Here is a 22,669-nt window from a genome sequence, read left to right as displayed (position 1 = left end):
TGTATCCTGATCTCCCTCTGTCCCACTCTGGGTGGTGTATCCTGATCTCCCTCTGTCCCACACTGGGTGGTGTATCCTGATCTCTCTCTGTCCCACTCTGGGTGGTGTATCCTGATCTCTCTCTGTCCCACTCTGGGTGGTGTATCCTGATCTCTCTCTGTCCCACTCTGGGTGGTGTATCCTGATCTCTCTCTGTCCCACTCTGGGTGGTGTATCCTGATCTCTCTCTGTCCCACACTGGGTGGTGTATCCTGATTTCTCTCTGTCCCACTCTGGGTGGTGTATCCTGATCTCTATCTGTCCCACTCTGGGTGGTGTATCCTGATCTCTCCCTGTCCCACTCTGGGTGGTGTATCCTGATCTCTCTCTGTCCCACTCTGGGTGGTGTATTCTGATCTCTCCCTGTCCCACACTGGGTGGTGTATTCTGATCTCTCTCTGTCCCACTCTGGGTGGTGTATCCTGATCTCTCTCTCTGTCCCACTCTGGGTGGTGTATTCTGATCTCTCTCTGTCCCACACTGGGTGGTGTATCCTGATCTCTCCCTGTCCCACTCTGGGTGGTGTATCCTGATCTCTCTCTGTCCCACTCTGGGTGGTGTATCCTGATCTCTCTCTGTCCCACTCTGGGTGGTGTATTCTGATCTCTCCCTGTCCCACACTGGGTGGTGTATTCTGATCTCTCTCTGTCCCACTCTGGGTGGTGTATCCTGATCTCTCTCTCTCCCACACTGGGTGGTGTATCCTGATCTCTCTCTGTCCCACACTGGGTGGTGTATCCTGATCTCTGTCTGTCCCACACTGGGTGGTGTATCCTGATCTCTCCCTGTCCCACTATGGGTGGTGTATCCTGATCTCTCTCTCTGTCCCACTCTGGGTGGTGTATCCTGATCTCACCCTGTCCCACTCTGGGTGGTGTATTCTGATCTCACCCTGTCCCACACTGGGTGGTGTATCCTGATCTCTCCCTGTCCTACTCTGGGTGGTGTATCCTGATCTCACCCTGTCCCACTCTGGGTGGTGTATCCTGATCTCTCTCTGTCCCACTCTGGGTGGTGTATCCTGATCTCTCTCTGTCCCACTCTGGGTGGTGTATTCTGATCTCTCTCTCTGTCCCACACTGGGTGGTGTATCCTGATCTCTCTCTCTGTCCCACTCTGGGTGGTGTATCCTGATCTCTCTCTGTCCCACACTGGGTGGTGTATCCTGATCTCTCTCTGTCCCACACTGGGTGGTGTATCCTGATCTCTCTCTGTCCCACACTGGGTGGTGTATTCTGATCTCTCTCTGTCCCACTCTGGGTGGTGTATTCTGATCTCTCTCTGTCCCACTCTGGGTGGTGTATCCTCATCTCTCTCTCTGTCCCACTCTGGGTGGTGTATCCTGATCTCTCTCTGTCCCACACTGGGTGGTGTCTCCTGATCTCTCTCTGTCCCACACTGGGTGCTGTATCCTGATCTCTCTCTGTCCCACACTGGGTGGTGTATTCTGATCTCTCTCTGTCCCACTCTGGGTGGTGTATCCTGATCTCTCTCTCTGTCCCACTCTGGGTGGTGTATCCTGATCTCTCTCTGTCCCACACTGGGTGGTGTATCCTGATCTCTCTCTGTCCCACACTGGGTGGTGTATCCTGATCTCTCTCTGTCCCACACTGGATGGTGTATTCTGATCTCTCTCTGTCCCACACTGGGTGGTGTATTCTGATCTCTCTCTGTTCCACTCTGGTTGGTGTATCCTGATCTCTCTCTGTCCTACACTGGGTGGTGTATCCTGATCTCCCTCTGTCCCACACAGGGTGGTGTATCCTGATCTCTCTCTGTCCCACACTGGGTGGTGTATCCTGATCTCTCTCGGTCCCACTCTGGGTGGTGTATCCTGATCTCTCTCTGTCCCACTCTGGGTGGTGTATCCTGATCTCTCTCTGTCCCACACTGGGTGGTGTATCCTGATCTCTCCCTGTCCCACACTGGGTGGTGTATCCTGATCTCTCTCTGTCCCACTCTGGGTGGTGTATCCTGATCTCTCTCTGTCCCACTCTGGGTGGTGTATCCTGATCTCTCTCTGTCCCACACTGGGTGGTGTATCCTGATCTCTCTCTGTCCCACTCTGGGTGGTGTATTCTGATCTCTCTCTCTGTCCCACACTGGGTGGTGTATCCTGATCTCTCTCTGTCCCACTCTGGGTGGTGTATCCTGATCTCTCTCTGTCCCACTCTGGGTGGTGTATCCTGATCTCTCTCTGTCCCACTCTGGGTGGTGTATTCTGATCTCTCTCTGTCCCACACTGGGTGGTGTATCCTGATCTCTCTCTGTCCCACACTGGGTGGTGTATCCTGATCTCTCTCTGTCCCACACTGGGTGGTGTATCCTGATCTCTCCCTGTCCTACACTGGGTGGTGTATCCTGATCTCTCCCTGTCCCACACTGGGTGGTGTATCCTGATCTCTCTCTGTCCCACTCTGGGTGGTGTATCCTGATCTCTCTCTGTCCCACTCTGGGTGGTGTATTTTGATCTCTCTCTGTCCCACTCTGGGTGGTGTATCCTGATCTCTCTCTGTCCCACTCTGGGTGGTGTATCCTGATCTCTCTCTGTCCCACTCTGGGTGGTGTATCCTGATGTCTCTCTGTCCCACTCTGGGTGGTGTATCCTGATCTCACCCTGTCCCACTCTGGGTGGTGTATCCTGATCTCTCCCTGTCCCACTCTGGGTGGTGTATTCTGATCTCTCTCTGTCCCACTCTGGGTGGTGTATCCTGATCTCTCTCTGTCCCACTCTGGGTGGTGTATTCTGATCTCTCTCTGTCCCACTCTGGGTGGTGTATTCTGATCTCTCTCTGTCCCACTCTGGGTGGTGTATCCTGATCTCTCTCTGTCCCACTCTGGGTGGTGTATCCTGATCTCTCTCTGTCCCACTCTGGGTGGTGTATTCTGATTACTCTCTGTACTACACTGGGTGGTGTATCCTGATCTCTCCATGTCCTACACTGGGTGGTGTATCCTGATCTCTCTCTGTCCCACTCTGGGTGGTGTATCCTGATCTCTCCCTGTCCTACACTGGGTGGTGTATCCTGATCTCTCCCTGTCCTACACTGGGTGGTGTATCCTGATCTCTCTCTGTCCTACACTGGGTGGTGTATCCTGATCTCTCCCTGTCCTACACTGGGTGGTGTATCCTGATCTCTCTCTGTCCCACTCTGGGTGGTGTATTCTGATCTCTCTCTGTCCCACACTGGGTGGTGTATTCTGATCTCTCTCTGTCCCACACTGGGTGGTGTATCCTGATCTCTCTCTGTCCCACACTGGGTGGTGTATTCTGATCTCTCTCTGTCCCACACTGGGTGGTGTATCCTGATCTCTCTCTGTCCCACACTGGGTGGTGTATTCTGATCTCTCTCTGTCCCATTCTGGGTGGTGTATCCTGATCTCTCTCTGTCCCACACTGGGTGGTGTATTCTGATCTCTCTCTGTCCCACACTGGGTGGTGTATCCTGATCTCTCTCTGTCCCACTCTGGGTGGTGTATCCTGATCTCTCTCTGTCCCACACTGGGTGGTGTATTCTGATCTCTCTCTGTCCCACTCTGGGTGGTGTATCCTGATCTCTCTCTGTCCCACACTGGGTGGTGTATCCTGATCTCTCCCTGTCCTACACTGGGTGGTGTATCCTGATCTCTCCCTGTCCCACTCTGGGTGGTGTATCCTGATCTCTCTCTGTCCTACACTGGGTGGTGTATCCTGATCTCTCTCTGTCCTGCACTGGGTGGTGTATCCTGATCTCTCCCTGTCCCACACTGGGTGGTGTATCCTGATCACTCTCTCTGTCCCACTCTGGGTGGTGTATCCTGATCTCTCTCTGTCCCACACTGGGTGGTGTATCCTGATCTCTCTCTGTCCTACACTGGGTGGTGTATCCTGATCTCTCCCTGTCCCACACTGGGTGGTGTATCCTGATCTCTCTCTGTCCCACACTGGGTGGTGTATCCTGATCTCTCTCTGTCCTACACTGGGTGGTGTATCCTGATCTCTCCCTGTCCCACTCTGGGTGGTGTATCCTGATCTCTCTCTGTCCCACACTGGGTGGTGTATTCTGATCTCTCTCTGTCCCACTCTGGGTGGTGTATCCTGATCTCTCTCTGTCCCACACTGGGTGGTGTATCCTGATCTCTCTCTGTCCCACACTGGGTGGTGTATCCTGATCTCTCTCTGTCCCACTCTGGGTGGTGTATCCTGATCTCTCTCTGTCCCACACTGGGTGGTGTGTCCTGATCTCTCTCTGTCCCACTCTGGGTGCTGTATTCTGATCTCTCTCTGTCCCACACTGGGTGGTGTATCCTGATCTCTCTCTGTCCTACACTGGGTGGTGTATCCTGATCTCTCTCTGTCCCACTCTGGGTGGTGTATCCTGATCTCTCTCTGTCCCACACTGGGTGGTGTATCCTGATCTCTCTCTGTCCCACTCTGGGTGGTGTATCCTGATCTCTCTCTGTCCCACACTGGGTGGTGTATCCTGATCTCTCTCTCTCCCACACTGGGTGGTGTATCCTGATCTCTCTTTTTCCTACACTGGGTGGTGTATCCTGATCTCTCCCTGTCCCACCCTGGGAGGTGTATTCTGATCTCTCTCTCTGTCCCACTCTGGGTGGTATATTCAGATCTCTCTCTGTCCCACTCTGGGTGGTGCATCCTGATCTCTCTCTGTCCCACTCTGGGTGGTGTATCCTGATCTCTCTCTGTCCCACTCTGGGTGGTGTATCCTGATCTCTCTCTGTCCCACTCTGGGTGGTGTATCCTGATCTCTCTCTGTCCCACTCTGGGTGGTGTATCCTGATCTCTCTCTGTCCCACTCTGGGTGGTGTATCCTGCCTGATCTCTCTCTCTGTCCCACTCTGGGTGGTGTATCCTGATCTCTCTCTGTCCCACACTGGGTGGTGTATCCTGATCTCTCTCTGTCCCACTCTGGGTGGTGTATCCTGATCTCTCCCTGTCCCACTCTGGGTGGTGTATTCTGATCTCTCTCTGTCCCACACTGGGTGGTGTATCCTGATCTCTCTCTGTCCCACACTGGGTGGTGTATCCTGATCTCTCTCTGTCCCACACTGGGTGGTGTATCCTGATCTCTCTCTGTCCCACTCTGGGTGGTGTATCCTGATCTCTCTCTGTCCCACTCTGGGTGGTGTATCCTGATCTCTCTCTGTCCCACTCTGGGTGGTGTATCCTGATCTCTCTCTCTCTCTCTCTGTCCCTCACTGGGTGGTGTATTCCTCCTCTCTCTCTCTCTCTGTCCCTCACTGGGTGGTGTATTCCTCCTCCTCTCTCTCTCTCTCTCTCTCTGTCCCTCACTGGGTGTTGTATTCCTCCTCTCTCTCTCTCTCTCTGTCCCTCACTGGGTGTTGTATTCCTCCTCTCTCTCTCTATCTCTGTCCCTCACTGGGTGGTGGATTCCTCTCTCTCTCCCTCTCTTTGTCCCACTCTGGGTGGTGTATTCCTGGTCTGTCTCTCTGTGCCACACTGGGTTGATTATTACCTGAGCTGATCAGCGTCTGTCCAGCGGTGGGAGTCACACTCCGCGTTAGGTTAATTCCACAGCTGTGAGTATTTGAGGTGCTGTCCATTTCTGCCTTTTTGGGGTTACTCTCCCCTTCGCTCTGGTTTGTGTGGCTGAGGGACTGCGGGCCTACCACGGTCTGAGGGCCCCCCGAAGACTGCGTGCCCCCTGAGCCTTTTCCTGCCACTGGAGCCTGACTGACTGCGGCCTGACTGGGATTCAGGGTCGAAGCCTGGGTAACGGTTAAGGTCGGGGCTGGGTTTGGAGCGCAGGATTGGCTCCCCACTGCTGTCGTCTGTTGGTTCCTCAGGGCCAAGTTCTGAGCCTGGAGAGACGGAAGGGATCGGTTCATAACTGGAAGTTCCACATTACACAGTCATCGTACGCAGCCCACTGAACCAATAGGATGAGCAGCCCAATGAACCAATAGGATGAGCAGCCCAATGAACCAATAGGATGAGCAGCCCAATGAACCAATAGGATGAGCAGCCCAATGAACCAATAGGATGAGCAGCCCAATGAACCAATAGGGTGAACAGCCCACTGAACACAGGATGAGCAGCCCAATGAACCAATAGGATGAGCAGCCCAATGAACCAATAGGATGAGCAGCCCAATGAACCAATCGGATGAGCAGCCCACTGAACCAATTAACGCGCATCAAGGTAGATAAATCTCCGGGACCTGATGAAATGTATCCCAGGACGTTATGGGAGGTTAGGGAGGAAATTGCGGGTCCCCTCGCAGAGATATTTGAATCATCCACCGCTACAGGTGAGGTGCCTGAAGATTGGAGGGTAGCAAATGTTGTGCCTTTGTTTAAGAAGGGCGGCAGGGAAAAGCCTGGGAACTACAGACCAGTGAGCCTGACATCTGTAGTGGGTAAGTTGTTAGAGGGTATTCTGAGGGACAGGATCTACAGGCATTTGGAGAGGCAGGGACTAATTAGGAACAGTCAGCATGGTTTTGTGAGAGGAAAATCATGTCTCACGAATTTGATTGAGTTTTTTGAAGGGGTAACCAAGAAGATAGATGAGGGCTGTGCAGTAGACGTGGTCTACATGGACTTCAGCAAAGCATTTGACAAGGTACCGCATGGTAGGTTGTTACATAAGGTTAAATCTCATGGGATCCAAGGTGAGGTAGCCAATTGGATACAAAATTGGCTTGACGACAGAAGACAGAGGGTGGTTGTCGAGGGTTGTTTTTCAAACTGGATGCCTGTGTCCAGCGGTGTGCCTCAGGGATCGGTGCTGGGTCCGCTGTTATTTGTTATTTATATTAATGATTTGGATGAGAATTTAGGAGGCATGGTTAGTAAGTTTGCAGATGACACCAAGATTGGTGGCATTGTGGACAGTGAAGAAGGTTATCTAGGATTGCAACGGGATCTTGATAAATTGGGCCAGTGGGCCGATGAATGGCAGATGGAGTTTAATTTAGATAAATGTGAGGTGATGCATTTTGGTAGATCGAATCGGGCCAGGACCTACTCCGTTAATGGTAGGGCGTTGGGGAGAGTTATCGAACAAAGAGATCTAGGAGTACAGATTCATAGCTCCTTGAAAGTGGAGTCACAGGTGGATAGGGTGGTGAAGAAGGCATTCAGCATGCTTGGTTTCATTGGTCAGAACATTGAATGCAGGAGTTGGGATGTCTTGTTGAAGTTGTACAGGGCATTGGTGAGGCCACACTTGGAGTACTGTGTACAGTTCTGGTCACCCTATTATAGAAAGGATATTATTAAACTAGAAAGAGTGCAGAAAAGATTTACTAGGATGCTACCGGGACTTGATGGTTTGACTTACAGGGAGAGGTTAGACAGACTGGGACTTTATTCCCTGGAGAGTAGGAGGTTAAGGGGTGATCTTATAGAAGTCTATAAAATAATGAGGGGCATAGATAAGGTCGATAGTCAAAATCTTTTCCCAAAGGTAGGGGAGTCTATAACGAGGGGGCACAGATTTAAGGTGAGAGGGGAGAGATACAAAAGGATCCAGAGGGGCAATTTTTTCACTCAAAGGGTGGTGAGTGTCTGGAACGAGCTGCCAGAGGCAGTAGTAGAGGCGGGTACAATTTTGTCTTTTAAAAAGCATTTGGACAGTTACATGGGGAAGATGGGTATCGAGGGATATGGGCCAAGTGCAGGCAATTGGGACTAGCTTAGTGGTATAAACTGGGCGACATGGACATGTTGGGCCGAAGGGCCTGTTTCCATGTTGTAACTTCTATGATTCTATGATGAACAGCCCAATGAACCAATCGGATGAGCAGCCCACTGAACCAATAGGATGAGCAGCCCAATGAACCAATAGGATGAGCAGCCCAATGAACCAATAGGATGAGCAGCCCACTGAACCAATAGGATGAACAGCCCAATGAACCAATCGGATGAGCAGCCCACTGAACCAATAGGATGAGCAGCCCAATGAACCAATAGGATGAACAGCCCAATGAACCAATAGGATCAGCAGCCCACTGAACCAATAGGATGAGCAGCCCAATGAACCAATAGGATGAGCAGCCCAATGAACCAATCGGATGAGCAGCCCACTGAACCAATTAACGCGCATCAAGGTAGATAAATCTCCGGGACCTGATGAAATGTATCCCAGGACGTTATGGGAGGTTAGGGAGGAAATTGCGGGTCCCCTCGCAGAGATATTTGAATCATCCACCGCTACAGGTGAGGTGCCTGAAGATTGGAGGGTAGCAAATGTTGTGCCTTTGTTTAAGAAGGGCGGCAGGGAAAAGCCTGGGAACTACAGACCAGTGAGCCTGACATCTGTAGTGGGTAAGTTGTTAGAGGGTATTCTGAGGGACAGGATCTACAGGCATTTGGAGAGGCAGGGACTAATTAGGAACAGTCAGCATGGTTTTGTGAGAGGAAAATCATGTCTCACGAATTTGATTGAGTTTTTTGAAGGGGTAACCAAGAAGATAGATGAGGGCTGTGCAGTAGACGTGGTCTACATGGACTTCAGCAAAGCATTTGACAAGGTACCGCATGGTAGGTTGTTACATAAGGTTAAATCTCATGGGATCCAAGGTGAGGTAGCCAATTGGATACAAAATTGGCTTGACGACAGAAGACAGAGGGTGGTTGTCGAGGGTTGTTTTTCAAACTGGATGCCTGTGTCCAGCGGTGTGCCTCAGGGATCGGTGCTGGGTCCGCTGTTATTTGTTATTTATATTAATGATTTGGATGAGAATTTAGGAGGCATGGTTAGTAAGTTTGCAGATGACACCAAGATTGGTGGCATTGTGGACAGTGAAGAAGGTTATCTAGGATTGCAACGGGATCTTGATAAATTGGGCCAGTGGGCCGATGAATGGCAGATGGAGTTTAATTTAGATAAATGTGAGGTGATGCATTTTGGTAGATCGAATCGGGCCAGGACCTACTCCGTTAATGGTAGGGCGTTGGGGAGAGTTATCGAACAAAGAGATCTAGGAGTACAGATTCATAGCTCCTTGAAAGTGGAGTCACAGGTGGATAGGGTGGTGAAGAAGGCATTCAGCATGCTTGGTTTCATTGGTCAGAACATTGAATGCAGGAGTTGGGATGTCTTGTTGAAGTTGTACAGGGCATTGGTGAGGCCACACTTGGAGTACTGTGTACAGTTCTGGTCACCCTATTATAGAAAGGATATTATTAAACTAGAAAGAGTGCAGAAAAGATTTACTAGGATGCTACCGGGACTTGATGGTTTGACTTACAGGGAGAGGTTAGACAGACTGGGACTTTATTCCCTGGAGAGTAGGAGGTTAAGGGGTGATCTTATAGAAGTCTATAAAATAATGAGGGGCATAGATAAGGTCGATAGTCAAAATCTTTTCCCAAAGGTAGGGGAGTCTATAACGAGGGGGCACAGATTTAAGGTGAGAGGGGAGAGATACAAAAGGATCCAGAGGGGCAATTTTTTCACTCAAAGGGTGGTGAGTGTCTGGAACGAGCTGCCAGAGGCAGTAGTAGAGGCGGGTACAATTTTGTCTTTTAAAAAGCATTTGGACAGTTACATGGGGAAGATGGGTATCGAGGGATATGGGCCAAGTGCAGGCAATTGGGACTAGCTTAGTGGTATAAACTGGGCGACATGGACATGTTGGGCCGAAGGGCCTGTTTCCATGTTGTAACTTCTATGATTCTATGATTCTATGATGAACAGCCCAATGAACCAATCGGATGAGCAGCCCACTGAACCAATAGGATGAGCAGCCCAATGAACCAATAGGATGAGCAGCCCAATGAACCAATAGGATGAGCAGCCCACTGAACCAATAGGATGAACAGCCCAATGAACCAATCGGATGAGCAGCCCACTGAACCAATAGGATGAACAGCCCAATGAACCAATAGGATCAGCAGCCCACTGAACCAATAGGATGAGCAGCCCAATGAACCAATAGGATGAGCAGCCCAATGAACCAATAGGATGAACAGCCCAATGAACCAATAGGATGAGCAGCCCAATGAACCAATAGGATGAGCAGCCCAATGAACCAATAGGATGAGCAGCCCAATGAACCAATAGGATGAGCAGCCCAATGAACCAATAGGATGAACAGCCCAATGAACCAATAGCATGAGCAGCCCAATGAACCAATAGCATGAGCAGCCCAATGAACCAATAGGATGAACAGGCCAATGAACCAATAGGATGAGCAGCCCAATGAACCAATAGGGTGAACAGCCAACTGAACCAATAGGATTAACAGCCCACTGAACAAATAGGGTGAGCAGCCCAATGAACCAATAGGATGAGCAGCCCAATGAACCAATAGGATGAACAGCCCAATGAACCAATAGCATGAGCAGCCCAATGAACCAATAGCATGAGCAGCCCAATGAACCAATAGGATGAACAGGGCAATGAACCAATAGGATGAGCAGCCCAATGAACCAATAGGGTGAACAGCCAACTGAACCAATAGGATTAACAGCCCACTGAACAAATCGGGTGAGCAGCCCAATGAACCAATAGGATGAACAGCCCACTGAACCAATAGGATGAGCAGCCCAATGAACCAATAGGATGAACAGCCCAATGAACCAATAGGATGAACAGCCCACTGAACCAATAGGATGAACAGCCCACTGAACCAATAGGGTGAACAGCCCAATGAACCAATAGGATGAGCAGCCCAATGAACCAATAGGATGAACAGCCCACTGAACCAATAGGGTGAACAGCCCAATGAACCAATAGGATGAGCAGCCCAATGAACCAATAGGATGAGCAGCCCAATGAACCAATAGGATGAGCAGCCCAATGAACCAATAGGATGAACAGCCCAATGAACCAATAGGATCAGCAGCCCACTGAACCAATAGGATGAGCAGCCCAATGAACCAATAGGATGAGCAGCCCAATGAACCAATAGGATGAGCAGCCCAATGAACCAATAGGATGAGCAGCCCAATGAACCAATAGGATGAACAGCCCAATGAACCAATAGGATGAGCAGCCCAATGAACCAATAGGATGAACAGCCCACTGAACCAATAGGGTGAACAGCCCAATGAACCAATAGGGTGAACAGCCCAATGAACCAATAGGATGAACAGCCCACTGAACCAATAGGGTGAACAGCCCAATGAACCAATAGGATGAGCAGCCCAATGAACCAATAGGATGAGCAGCCCAATGAACCAATAGGATGAGCAGCCCAATGAACCAATAGGATGAACAGCCCAATGAACCAATAGGATCAGCAGCCCACTGAACCAATAGGATGAGCAGCCCAATGAACCAATAGGATGAGCAGCCCAATGAACCAATAGGATGAACAGCCCAATGAACCAATAGGATGAACAGCCCAATGAACCAATAGGATGAACAGCCCAATGAAACAATAGGATGAACAGCCCAATGAACCAATAGGATGAGCAGCCCAATGAACCAATAGGATGAGCAGCCCAATGAACCAATAGGATGAGCAGCCCAATGAACCAATAGGATGAACAGACCAATGAACCAATAGGATGAACAGCCCAATGAACCAATAGGATGAACAGCCCAATGAACCAATAGGATCAGCAGCCCAATGAAACAATAGGATGAACAGGCCAATGAACCAATAGGATGAGCAGCCCAATGAACCAATAGGATTAACAGCCCAATGAACCAATAGGATGAACAGCCCAATGAACCAATAGGATGAGCAGCCCAATGAACCAATAGGATGAGCAGCCCAATGAAACAATAGGATGAACAGCCCAATGAACCAATAGGATGAGCAGCCCAATGAACCAATAGGATTAACAGCCCAATGAACCAATAGGATGAACAGCCCAATGAACCAATAGGATGAGCAGCCCAATGAACCAATAGGATGAGCAGCCCAATGAACCAATAGGATTAACAGCCCCATGGCCCACACTCCCGCTCCCCGTCACACTCACACTCCCCGTCACACTCACACTCCCGCTCCCCGTCACACTCACACACACGCTCCCCGTCACACACACACTCCCCGTCACACTCACACTCCCGCTCCCCGTCACACTCACACTCCCGCTCCCCGTCACACTCACACTCCCCGTCACACACACACTCCCCGTCACACACACACTCCCCGTCACACACACACTCCCGCTCCCCGTCACACACACACTCCCCGTCACACACACACTCCCGCTCCCCGTCACACTCACACTCCCCGTCACACACACACTCCCCGTCACACTCCCGCTCCCCGTCACACTCACACTCTCGCTCCCCGTCACACTCACACTCCCGCTCCCCGTCACACACACGCTCCCGCTCCCCGTCACACACACGCTCCCTGTCACACACACACTCCCCGTCACACACACACTCCCGCTCCACGTCACACTCACACTCCCCGTCACACTCACACTCCCCGTCACACACACACTCCCCGTCACACTCACACTCCCGCTCCCCGTCACACTCACACTCCCGCTCCCCGTCACACACACGCTCCCCGTCACACACACACTCCCCGTCACACACACACTCCCGCTCCACGTCACACTCACACTCCCCGTCACACACACGCTCCCCGTCACACTCACACTACCGCTCCACCTCACACACACACTCCCCGTCACACACACACTCCCCGTCACACACACACTCCCCGTCTCACACACACACTCCCCGTCACACTCACACTCCCCGTCACACTCACACTCCCCGTCACACTCACACTCCCGCTCCCCGTCACACACACACTCCCCGTCACACTCACACTCCCGCTCCCGGTCACACACACACGCCCGCTCCCCGTCACACACACACGCCCGCTCCCCGTCACACACACACGCCCGCTCCCCGTCACACTCACACTCCCCGTCACACTCACACTCCCGCTCCCCGTCACACACACACTCCCCGTCACACACACACTCCCAGTCACACTCACACTCCCGCTCCCCGTCACACACACACTCCCCGTCACACACACACTCCCCGTCACACACACACACCCGCTCCCCGTCACACTCACACTCCCCGTCACACTCACACTCCCCGTCACACACGCACTCCCCGTCACACACGCACTCCCCGTCACACTCGCACTCCCAGTCACACTCACACTCCCAGTCACACTCACACTCCCGCTCCCCGTCACACACACACTCCCCGTCACACACACACTCCCCGTCACACACACACTCCCCGTCACACTCACACTCCCGCTCCCCGTCACACACACACTCCCCGTCACACACACACTCCCCGTCACACACACACACACGCTCCCCGTCACACTCACACTCCCCGTCACACACACACTCCCCGTCACACACACACACCCGCTCCCCGTCACACTCCCGCTCCCCGTCACACACACTCCCCGTCACACACACACTCCCCGTCACACTCACACTACCGCTCCACCTCACACACACACTCCCCGTCACACACACACTCCCCGTCTCACACACACACTCCCCGTCACACTAACACTCCCGCTCCCCGTCACACACACGCTCCCCGTCACACACACACTCCCCGTCACACTCACACTCCCGCTCCCCGTCACACACACGCTCCCCGTCACACACACGCTCCCCGTCACACACACGCTCCCCGTCACACACACGCTCCCCGTCACACTCACACTCCCGCTCCCCGTCACACACACACTCCCGCTCCCCGTCACACACACACTCCCCGTCACACACACACTCCCGCTCCCCGTCACACACACACTCCCCGTCACACACACACTCCCGCTCCCCGTCACACTCACACTCCCCGTCACACTCCCGCTCCCCGTCACACTCACACTCTCGCTCCCCGTCACACTCACACTCCCGCTCCCCGTCACACACACGCTCCCGCTCCCCGTCACACACACGCTCCCGCTCCCCGTCACACACACGCTCCCCGTCACACACACACTCCCCGTCACACACACACTCCCGCTCCACGTCACACTCACACTCCCCGTCACACACACGCTCCCCGTCACACACACACTCCCCGTCACACTCACACTCCCGCTCCCCGTCACACACACGCTCCCCGTCACACACACGCTCCCCGTCACACACACGCTCCCCGTCACACACACACTCCCGCTCCACGTCACACTCCCGCTCCACGTCACACTCACACTCCCCGTCACACACACGCTCCCCGTCACACTCACACTACCGCTCCACCTCACACACACACTCCCCGTCACACACACACTCCCCGTCACACACACACTCCCCGTCTCACACACACACTCCCCGTCACACTAACACTCCCGCTCCCCGTCACACACACGCTCCCCGTCACACTCACACTCCCCGTCACACTCACACTCCCGCTCCCCGTCACACACACACTCCCCGTCACACTCACACTCCCGCTCCCGGTCACACACACACGCCCGCTCCCCGTCATACACACACGCCCGCTCCCCGTCACACACACACGCCCGCTCCCCGTCACACTCACACTCCCCGTCACACTCACACTCCCGCTCCCCGTCACACACACACTCCCCGTCACACACACACTCCCCGTCACACACACACTCCCGCTCCCCGTCACACACACACTCCCCGTCACACACACACTCCCCGTCACACACACACACCCGCTCCCCGTCACACTCACACTCCCCGTCACACACGCACTCCCCGTCACACACGCACTCCCCGTCACACTCACACTCCCAGTCACACTCACACTCCCGCTCCCCGTCACACACACACTCCCCGTCACACACACACTCCCCGTCACACACACACACCCGCTCCCCGTCACACTCACACTCCCCGTCACACACACACTCCCCGTCACACACACACACCCGCTCCCCGTCACACTCCCGCTCCCCGTCACACACACTCCCCGTCACACACACACTCCCCGTCACACACACACTCCCCGTCACACTCACACTACCGCTCCACCTCACACACACACTCCCCGTCACACACACACTCCCCGTCTCACACACACACTCCCCGTCACACTAACACTCCCGCTCCCCGTCACACACACGCTCCCCGTCACACACACACTCCCCGTCACACTCACACTCCCGCTCCCCGTCACACACACGCTCCCCGTCACACACACGCTCCCCGTCACACACACACTCCCCGTCACACACACACTCCCCGTCACACACACACTCCCGCTCCCCGTCACACACACGCTCCCCGTCACACACACGCTCCCCGTCACACACACGCTCCCCGTCACACACACACTCCCGCTCCCCGTCACACTCACACTCCCCGTCACACTCACACTCCCGCTCCCCGTCACACACACACGCCCGCTCCCCGTCACACTCACACTCCCCGTCACACTCACACTCCCGCTCCCCGTCACACTCACACTCACACTCCCCGTCACACCCACACTCTCCGTCACACACACACGCCCGCTCCCCGTCACACTCACACTCCCCGTCACACTCACACTCCCGCTCCCCGTCACACTCACACTCACACTCCCCGTCACACTCACACTCTCCGTCACACACACACGCCCGCTCCCCGTCACACTCACACTCCCCGTCACACTCACACTCCCCGTCTCACACACACACTCCCCGTCACACTAACACTCCCGCTCCCCGTCACACACACGCTCCCCGTCACACACACACTCCCCGTCACACTCACACTCCCGCTCCCCGTCACACACACGCTCCCCGTCACACACACGCTCCCCGTCACACACACACTCCCCGTCACACACACACTCCTGCTCCCCGTCACACTCACACTCCCCGTCACACTCACACTCCCGCTCCCCGTCACACACACACGCCCGCTCCCCGTCACACTCACACTCCCCGTCACACTCACACTCCCCGTCACACTCACACTCACACTCCCCGTCACACTCACACTCTCCGTCACACACACACTCCCCGTCACACTCACACTCCCCGTCACACACACACGCCCGCTCCCCGTCACACTCACACTCCCCGTCACACTCACACTCCCGCTCCCAGTCACACTCACACTCCCACTCCCGCTCCCAGTCACACTCACACTCCCCGTCACACTCACACTCCCCGTCACACTCACACTCCCGCTCCCCGTCACACACACACTCCCCGTCACACACACACTCCCAGTCACACTCACACTCCCGCTCCCCGTCACACACACACTCCCCGTCACACTCACACTCCCCGTCACACACACACTCCCCGTCACACACACACTCCCCGTCACACACACACTCCCCGTCACACTCCCGCTCCCCGTCACACTCCCGCTCCCCGTCACACTCCCGCTCCCCGTCACACTCCCGCTCCCCGTCACACACACACTCCCCGTCACACACACACTCCCCGTCACACACACACACACGCTCCCCGTCACACTCCCGCTCCCCGTCACACTCCCGCTCCCCGTCACACTCCCGCTCCCCGTCACACACACACTCCCCGTCACACACACACTCCCCGTCACACACACACTCCCGCTCCCCGTCACACTCACACTCCCGCTCCCCGTCACACACACACTCCCCGTCACACACACACTCCCCGTCACACTCACACTCCCGCTCCCCGTCACACTCACACTCCCGCTCCCCGTCACACACACACTCCCCGTCACACACACACTCCCCGTCACACTCACACACCCGCTCCCCGTCACACACACACTCCCCGTCACACACACACTCCCCGTCACACTCACACTCCCCGTCACACTCACACTCCCGCTCCCCGTCACACTCACACTCCCCGTCACACACACACTCCCACTCCCCGTCACACACACACTCCCCGTCACACACACACTCCCCGTCACACACACACTCCCCGTCACACACACACTCCCGCTCCCCGTCACACACACACTCCCCGTCACACTCACACTCCCGCTCCCCGTCACACTCCCGCTCCCCGTCACACTCCCGCTCCCCGTCACACTCACACTCCCCGTCACACACACACTCCCCGTCACACACACACTCCCCGTCACACACACACTCCAGCTCCCCGTCACACACACACTCCCCGTCACACTCACACTCCCGCTCCCCGTCACACTCACACTCCCCGTCACACTCACACTCCCCGTCACACACACACTCCAGCTCCCCGTCACACTCACACTCCCCGTCACACTCACACTCCCCGTCACACTCACACTCCCGCTCCCCGTCACACTCACACTCCCGCTCCCCGTCACACTCACACTCCCCGTCACACACACACTCCCCGTCACACACACACTCCCGCTCCCCGTCACACTCACACTCCCCGTCACACTCACACTCCCGCTCCCCGTCACACTCACACTCCCCGTCACACACACACTCCCGCTCCCCGTCACACACACACTCGCGCTCCCCGTCACACTCACACTCCCCGTCACACTCACACTCCTGCTCCCCGTCACACTCACGCTCCCCGTCACACTCACACTCCCCGTCACACACACACTCCCGCTCCCCGTCACACTCACACACCCCGTCACACACACACTCCCCGTCACACTCACACTCCCGCTCCCCGTCACACTCACACTCCCGCTCCCCGTCACACACACACTCCCCGTCACACTCACACTCCCGCTCCCCGTCACACACACACACACACTCCCCGTCACACTCAGACTCCCGCTCCCCGTCACACTCACACTCCCCGTCACACCCACACTCCCGCTCCCCGTCACACACACACTCCCGCTCCCCGTCACACTCACACTCCCCGTCACACACACACTCCCCGTCACACACACACCCCCGCTCCCCGTCACACTCACACTCCCGCTCCCCGTCACACTCACACTCCCCGTCACACTCACACTCCCGCTCCCCGTCACACTCACACTCCCCGTCACACTCACACTCCCCGTCACCCACACACTCCCCGTGACACTCACACTCCCCGTGACACTCACACTCCCGCTCCCCGTCACACACACACTCCCCGTCACACTCACACTCCCCGTCACACTCACAATCCCCGTCACACTCACACTCCCGCTCCCCGTCACACTCATACTCCCCGTCACACACACACTCCCGCTCCCCGTCACACTCCCGCTCCCCGTCACACACACACTCCCCGTCACACTCACACTCCCCGTCACACACACACTCCCCGTCACACACACACTCCCGCTCCCCATCACACTCACACTCCCCGTCACACACACACTCCCGCTCCCCGTCACACACACACTCCCCGTCACACACACACTCCCGCTCCCCGTCACACTCCCGCTCCCCGTCACACTCCCGCTCCCCGTCACACTCCCGCTCCCCGTCACACTCCCGCTCCCCGTCACACTCACGCTCCCCGTCACACTCACGCTCCCCGTCACACTCACGCTTCCCGTCACACACACGCTCCCCGTCACACACACGCTCCCCGTCACACACACGCTCCCCGTCACACACACACTCACGCTCCCCGTCACACTCACACTCCCAGTCACACATACACTCCCCGTCACACACACACTCCCCGTCACACACACACTCCCCGTCACACTCACACTCCCCGTCACACACACACACTTCCGCTCCCCGTCACACTCACACTCCCCGTCACACACACACTCCCCGTCACACTCTCACTCCCCGTCACACACACACTCCCGCTCCCCGTCACACTCCCGCTCCCCGTCACACACACACTCCCCGTCACACACACACTCCCCGTCACACACACACTCCCGCTCCCCGTCACACACACACTCCCCGTCACACTCACAATCCCCGTCACACTCACAATCCCCGTCACACTCACACTCCCGCTCCCCGTCACACTCATACTCCCCGTCTCACACACACACTCCCGCTCCCCGTCACACTCCCGCTCCCCGTCACACACACACTCCCCGTCACACTCACACTCCCCGTCACACACACACTCCCCGTCACACACACACTCCCGCTCCCCGTCACACTCACACTCCCCGTCACACACACACTCCCCGTCACACTAACAATCCCCGTCACACTCACAATCCCCGTCACACTCACAATCCCCGTCACACTCACACTCCCGCTCCCCGTCACACTCATACTCCCCGTCACACTCCCGCTCCCGCTCCCCGTCACACTCCCGCTCCCCGTCACACTCACACTCCCCGTCACACTCACACTCCCCGTCACACTCCCGCTCCCCGTCACACACACACTCCCCGTCACACACACACTCCCGCTCCCCGTCACACTCACACTCCCCGTCACACACACACTCCCGCTCCCCGTCACACACACACTCCCCGTCACACTCACACTCCCCGTCACACACACACTCCCGCTCCCCGTCACACTCACACTCCCCGTCACACACACACTCCCCGTCACACACACACTCCCCGTCACACACACACTCCCGCTCCCCGTCACACTCCCGCTCCCCGTAACACACACACTCCCCGTTACACTCACACTCCCCGTCACACACACACTCCCCGTCACACACACACTCCCGCTCCCCATCACACTCACACTCCCCATCACACTCACACTCCCCGTCACACACACACTCCAGCTCCCCGTCACACTCCCGCTCCCCGTCACACACACACTCCCCGTCACACTCACACTCCCCGTCACACACACACTCCCCGTCACACACACACTCCCGCTCCCCGTCACACTCCCGCTCCCCGTCACACACACACTCCCCGTCACACTCACACTCCCCGTCACACACACACTCCCGCTCCCCGTCACACACACACTCCCCGTCACACACACACTCCCCGTCACACTCACACTCCCCGTCACACACACACTCCCGCTCCCCGTCACACACACACTCCCCGTCACACTCACACTCCCCGTCACACACACACTCCCCGTCACACACACACTCCCGCTCCCCGTCACACTCCCGCTCCCCGTCACACTCCCGCTCCCCGTCACACTCCCGCTCCCCGTCACACTCCCGCTCCCCGTCACACTCCCGCTCCCCGTCACACTCACACTCCCCGTCACACACACACTCCCCGTCACACACACACTCCCGCTCCCCATCACACTCACACTCCCCGTCACACACACACTCCCGCTCCCCGTCACACACACACTCCCCGTCACACACACACTCCCGCTCCCCGTCACACTCCCGCTCCCCGTCACACACACACTCCCCGTCACACTCCCGCTCCCCGTCACACACACACTCCCCGTCACACTCACACTCCCCGTCACACACACACTCCCCGTCACACACACACTTCCGCTCCCCGTCACACTCACACTCCCCGTCACACACACACTCCCCGTCACTCACACTCCCCGTCACACTCACACTCCCGCTCCCCGTCACACTCCCGCTCCCCGTCACACTCCCGCTCCCCGTCACACTCACACTCCCCGTCACACTCACACTCCCCGTCACACACACACTCCCGCTCCCCGTCACACTCACACTCCCCGTCACACTCACACTCCCCATCACACACACACTCCCGCTCCCCGTCACACTCACACTCCCCGTCACACACACACTCCCTGTCACACTCACACTCCCGCTCCCCGTCACACTCACACTCCCCGTCACACACACACTCCCCGTCACACACACACTCCCCGTCACACACACACTCCCCGTCACACTCACACTCCTGCTCCCCGTCACACTCACACTCCCCGTCACACTCCCGCTCCCCGTCACACTCACGCTCCCCGTCACACACACACTCCAGCTCCCCGTCACACTCACACTCCTGCTCCCCGTCACACTCACGCTCCCCGTCACACTCACGCTCCCCGTCACACACACACTCCCGCTCCCCGTCACACTCACACTCCCGCTCCCCGTCACACACACACTCCCCGTCACACTCACACTCCCGCTCCCCGTCACACACACACACACACTCCCCGTCACACTCAGACTCCCGCTCCCCGTCACACTCACACTCCCCGTCACACCCACACTCCCGCTCCCCGTCACACACACACTCCCCGTCACACACACACTCCCGCTCCCCGTCACACTCACACTCCCCGTCACACACACACTCCCCGTCACACACACACCCCCGCTCCCCGTCACACTCACACTCCCGCTCCCCGTCACACTCACACTCCCCGTCACACTCACACTCCCGCTCCCCGTCACACTCACACTCCCCGTCACACACACACTCCCCGTCACCCACACACTCCCCGTGACACTCACACTCCCCGTGACACTCACACTCCCCGTCACACTCACACTCCCCGTCACACTCACACTCCCCGTCACACTCACACTCCCCGTCACACTCACACTCCCGCTCCCCGTCACACTCATATTCCCCGTCACACACACACTCCCGCTCCCCGTCACACTCCCGCTCCCCGTCACACACACACTCCCCGTCACACACACACTCCCGCTCCCCATCACACTCACACTCCCCGTCACACACACACTCCCGCTCCCCGTCACACACACGCTCCCCGTCACACACACACTCCCGCTCCCCGTCACACACACACTCCCGCTCCCCGTCACACTCCCGCTCCCTGTCACACTCCCGCTCCCCGTCACACTCACACTCCCCGTCACACTCACACTCCCCGTCACACTCACACTCCCCGTCACACTCACACTCCCGCTCCCCGTCACACTCATATTCCCCGTCACACACACACTCCCGCTCCCCGTCACACTCCCGCTCCCCGTCACACACACACTCCCCGTCACACACACACTCCCGCTCCCCGTCACACTCACACTCCCCGTCACACACACACTCCCCGTCACACTCACAATCCCCGTCACACTCACAATCCCCGTCACACTCACACTCCCGCTCCCCGTCACACTCATACTCCCCGTCACACTCCCGCTCCCGCTCCCCGTCACACTCCCGCTCCCCGTCACACTCACACTCCCCGTCACACACACACTCCCCGTCACACTCCCGCTCCCCGTCACACACACACTCCCCGTCACACACACACTCCCGCTCCCCGTCACACTCACACTCCCCGTCACACACACACTCCCGCTCCCCGTCACACACACACTCCCCGTCACACTCACACTCCCCGTCACACACACACTCCCGCTCCCCGTCACACTCACACTCCCCGTCACACACACACTCCCCGTCACACACACACTCCCCGTCACACACACACTCCCGCTCCCCGTCACACTCCCGCTCCCCGTAACACACACACTCCCCGTTACACTCACACTCCCCGTCACACACACACTCCCCGTCACACACACACTCCCGCTCCCCATCACACTCACACTCCCCGTCACACACACACTCCCCGTCACACACACACTCCCCGTCACACACACACTCCAGCTCCCCGTCACACTCCCGCTCCCCGTCACACACACACTCCCCGTCACACTCACACTCCCCGTCACACTCACACTCCCGCTCCCCGTCACACTCCCGCTCCCCGTCACACACACACTCCCCGTCACACTCACACTCCCCGTCACACTCACACTCCCGCTCCCCGTCACACACACACTCCCCGTCACACACACACTCCCCGTCACACTCACACTCCCCGTCACACACACACTCCCGCTCCCCGTCACACACACACTCCCCGTCACACTCACACTCCCCGTCACACACACACTCCCCGTCACACACACACTCCCCGTCACACACACACTCCCGCTCCCCGTCACACTCCCGCTCCCCGTCACACTCCCGCTCCCCGTCACACTCACACTCCCCGTCA

The 22,669-nt window shown here is 56.7% G+C and overlaps 1 protein-coding gene across 1 annotated transcript in view; it reads right to left on the bottom strand.

Annotated features, from left to right (window-relative positions):
• The window catches only part of LOC137317331 (polyhomeotic-like protein 1), a 128,259-nt gene that overhangs the window by 73,526 nt on the left and 32,064 nt on the right, over window positions 1-22,669 (bottom strand). The window contains exon 4 of the mRNA XM_067980743.1: window positions 5,520-5,865. Within this exon, the coding sequence (XP_067836844.1) occupies window positions 5,520-5,865 (346 nt within the window). The remainder of the gene's footprint in view (window positions 1-5,519; window positions 5,866-22,669) is intronic.

The sequence above is a fragment of the Heptranchias perlo genome, unplaced genomic scaffold, assembly GCF_035084215.1.
Source record: "Heptranchias perlo isolate sHepPer1 unplaced genomic scaffold, sHepPer1.hap1 HAP1_SCAFFOLD_609, whole genome shotgun sequence".
Classification (NCBI taxonomy): Eukaryota; Metazoa; Chordata; class Chondrichthyes; order Hexanchiformes; family Hexanchidae; genus Heptranchias; species Heptranchias perlo.
This window is presented reverse-complemented; position numbering and strand designations above follow the sequence as displayed.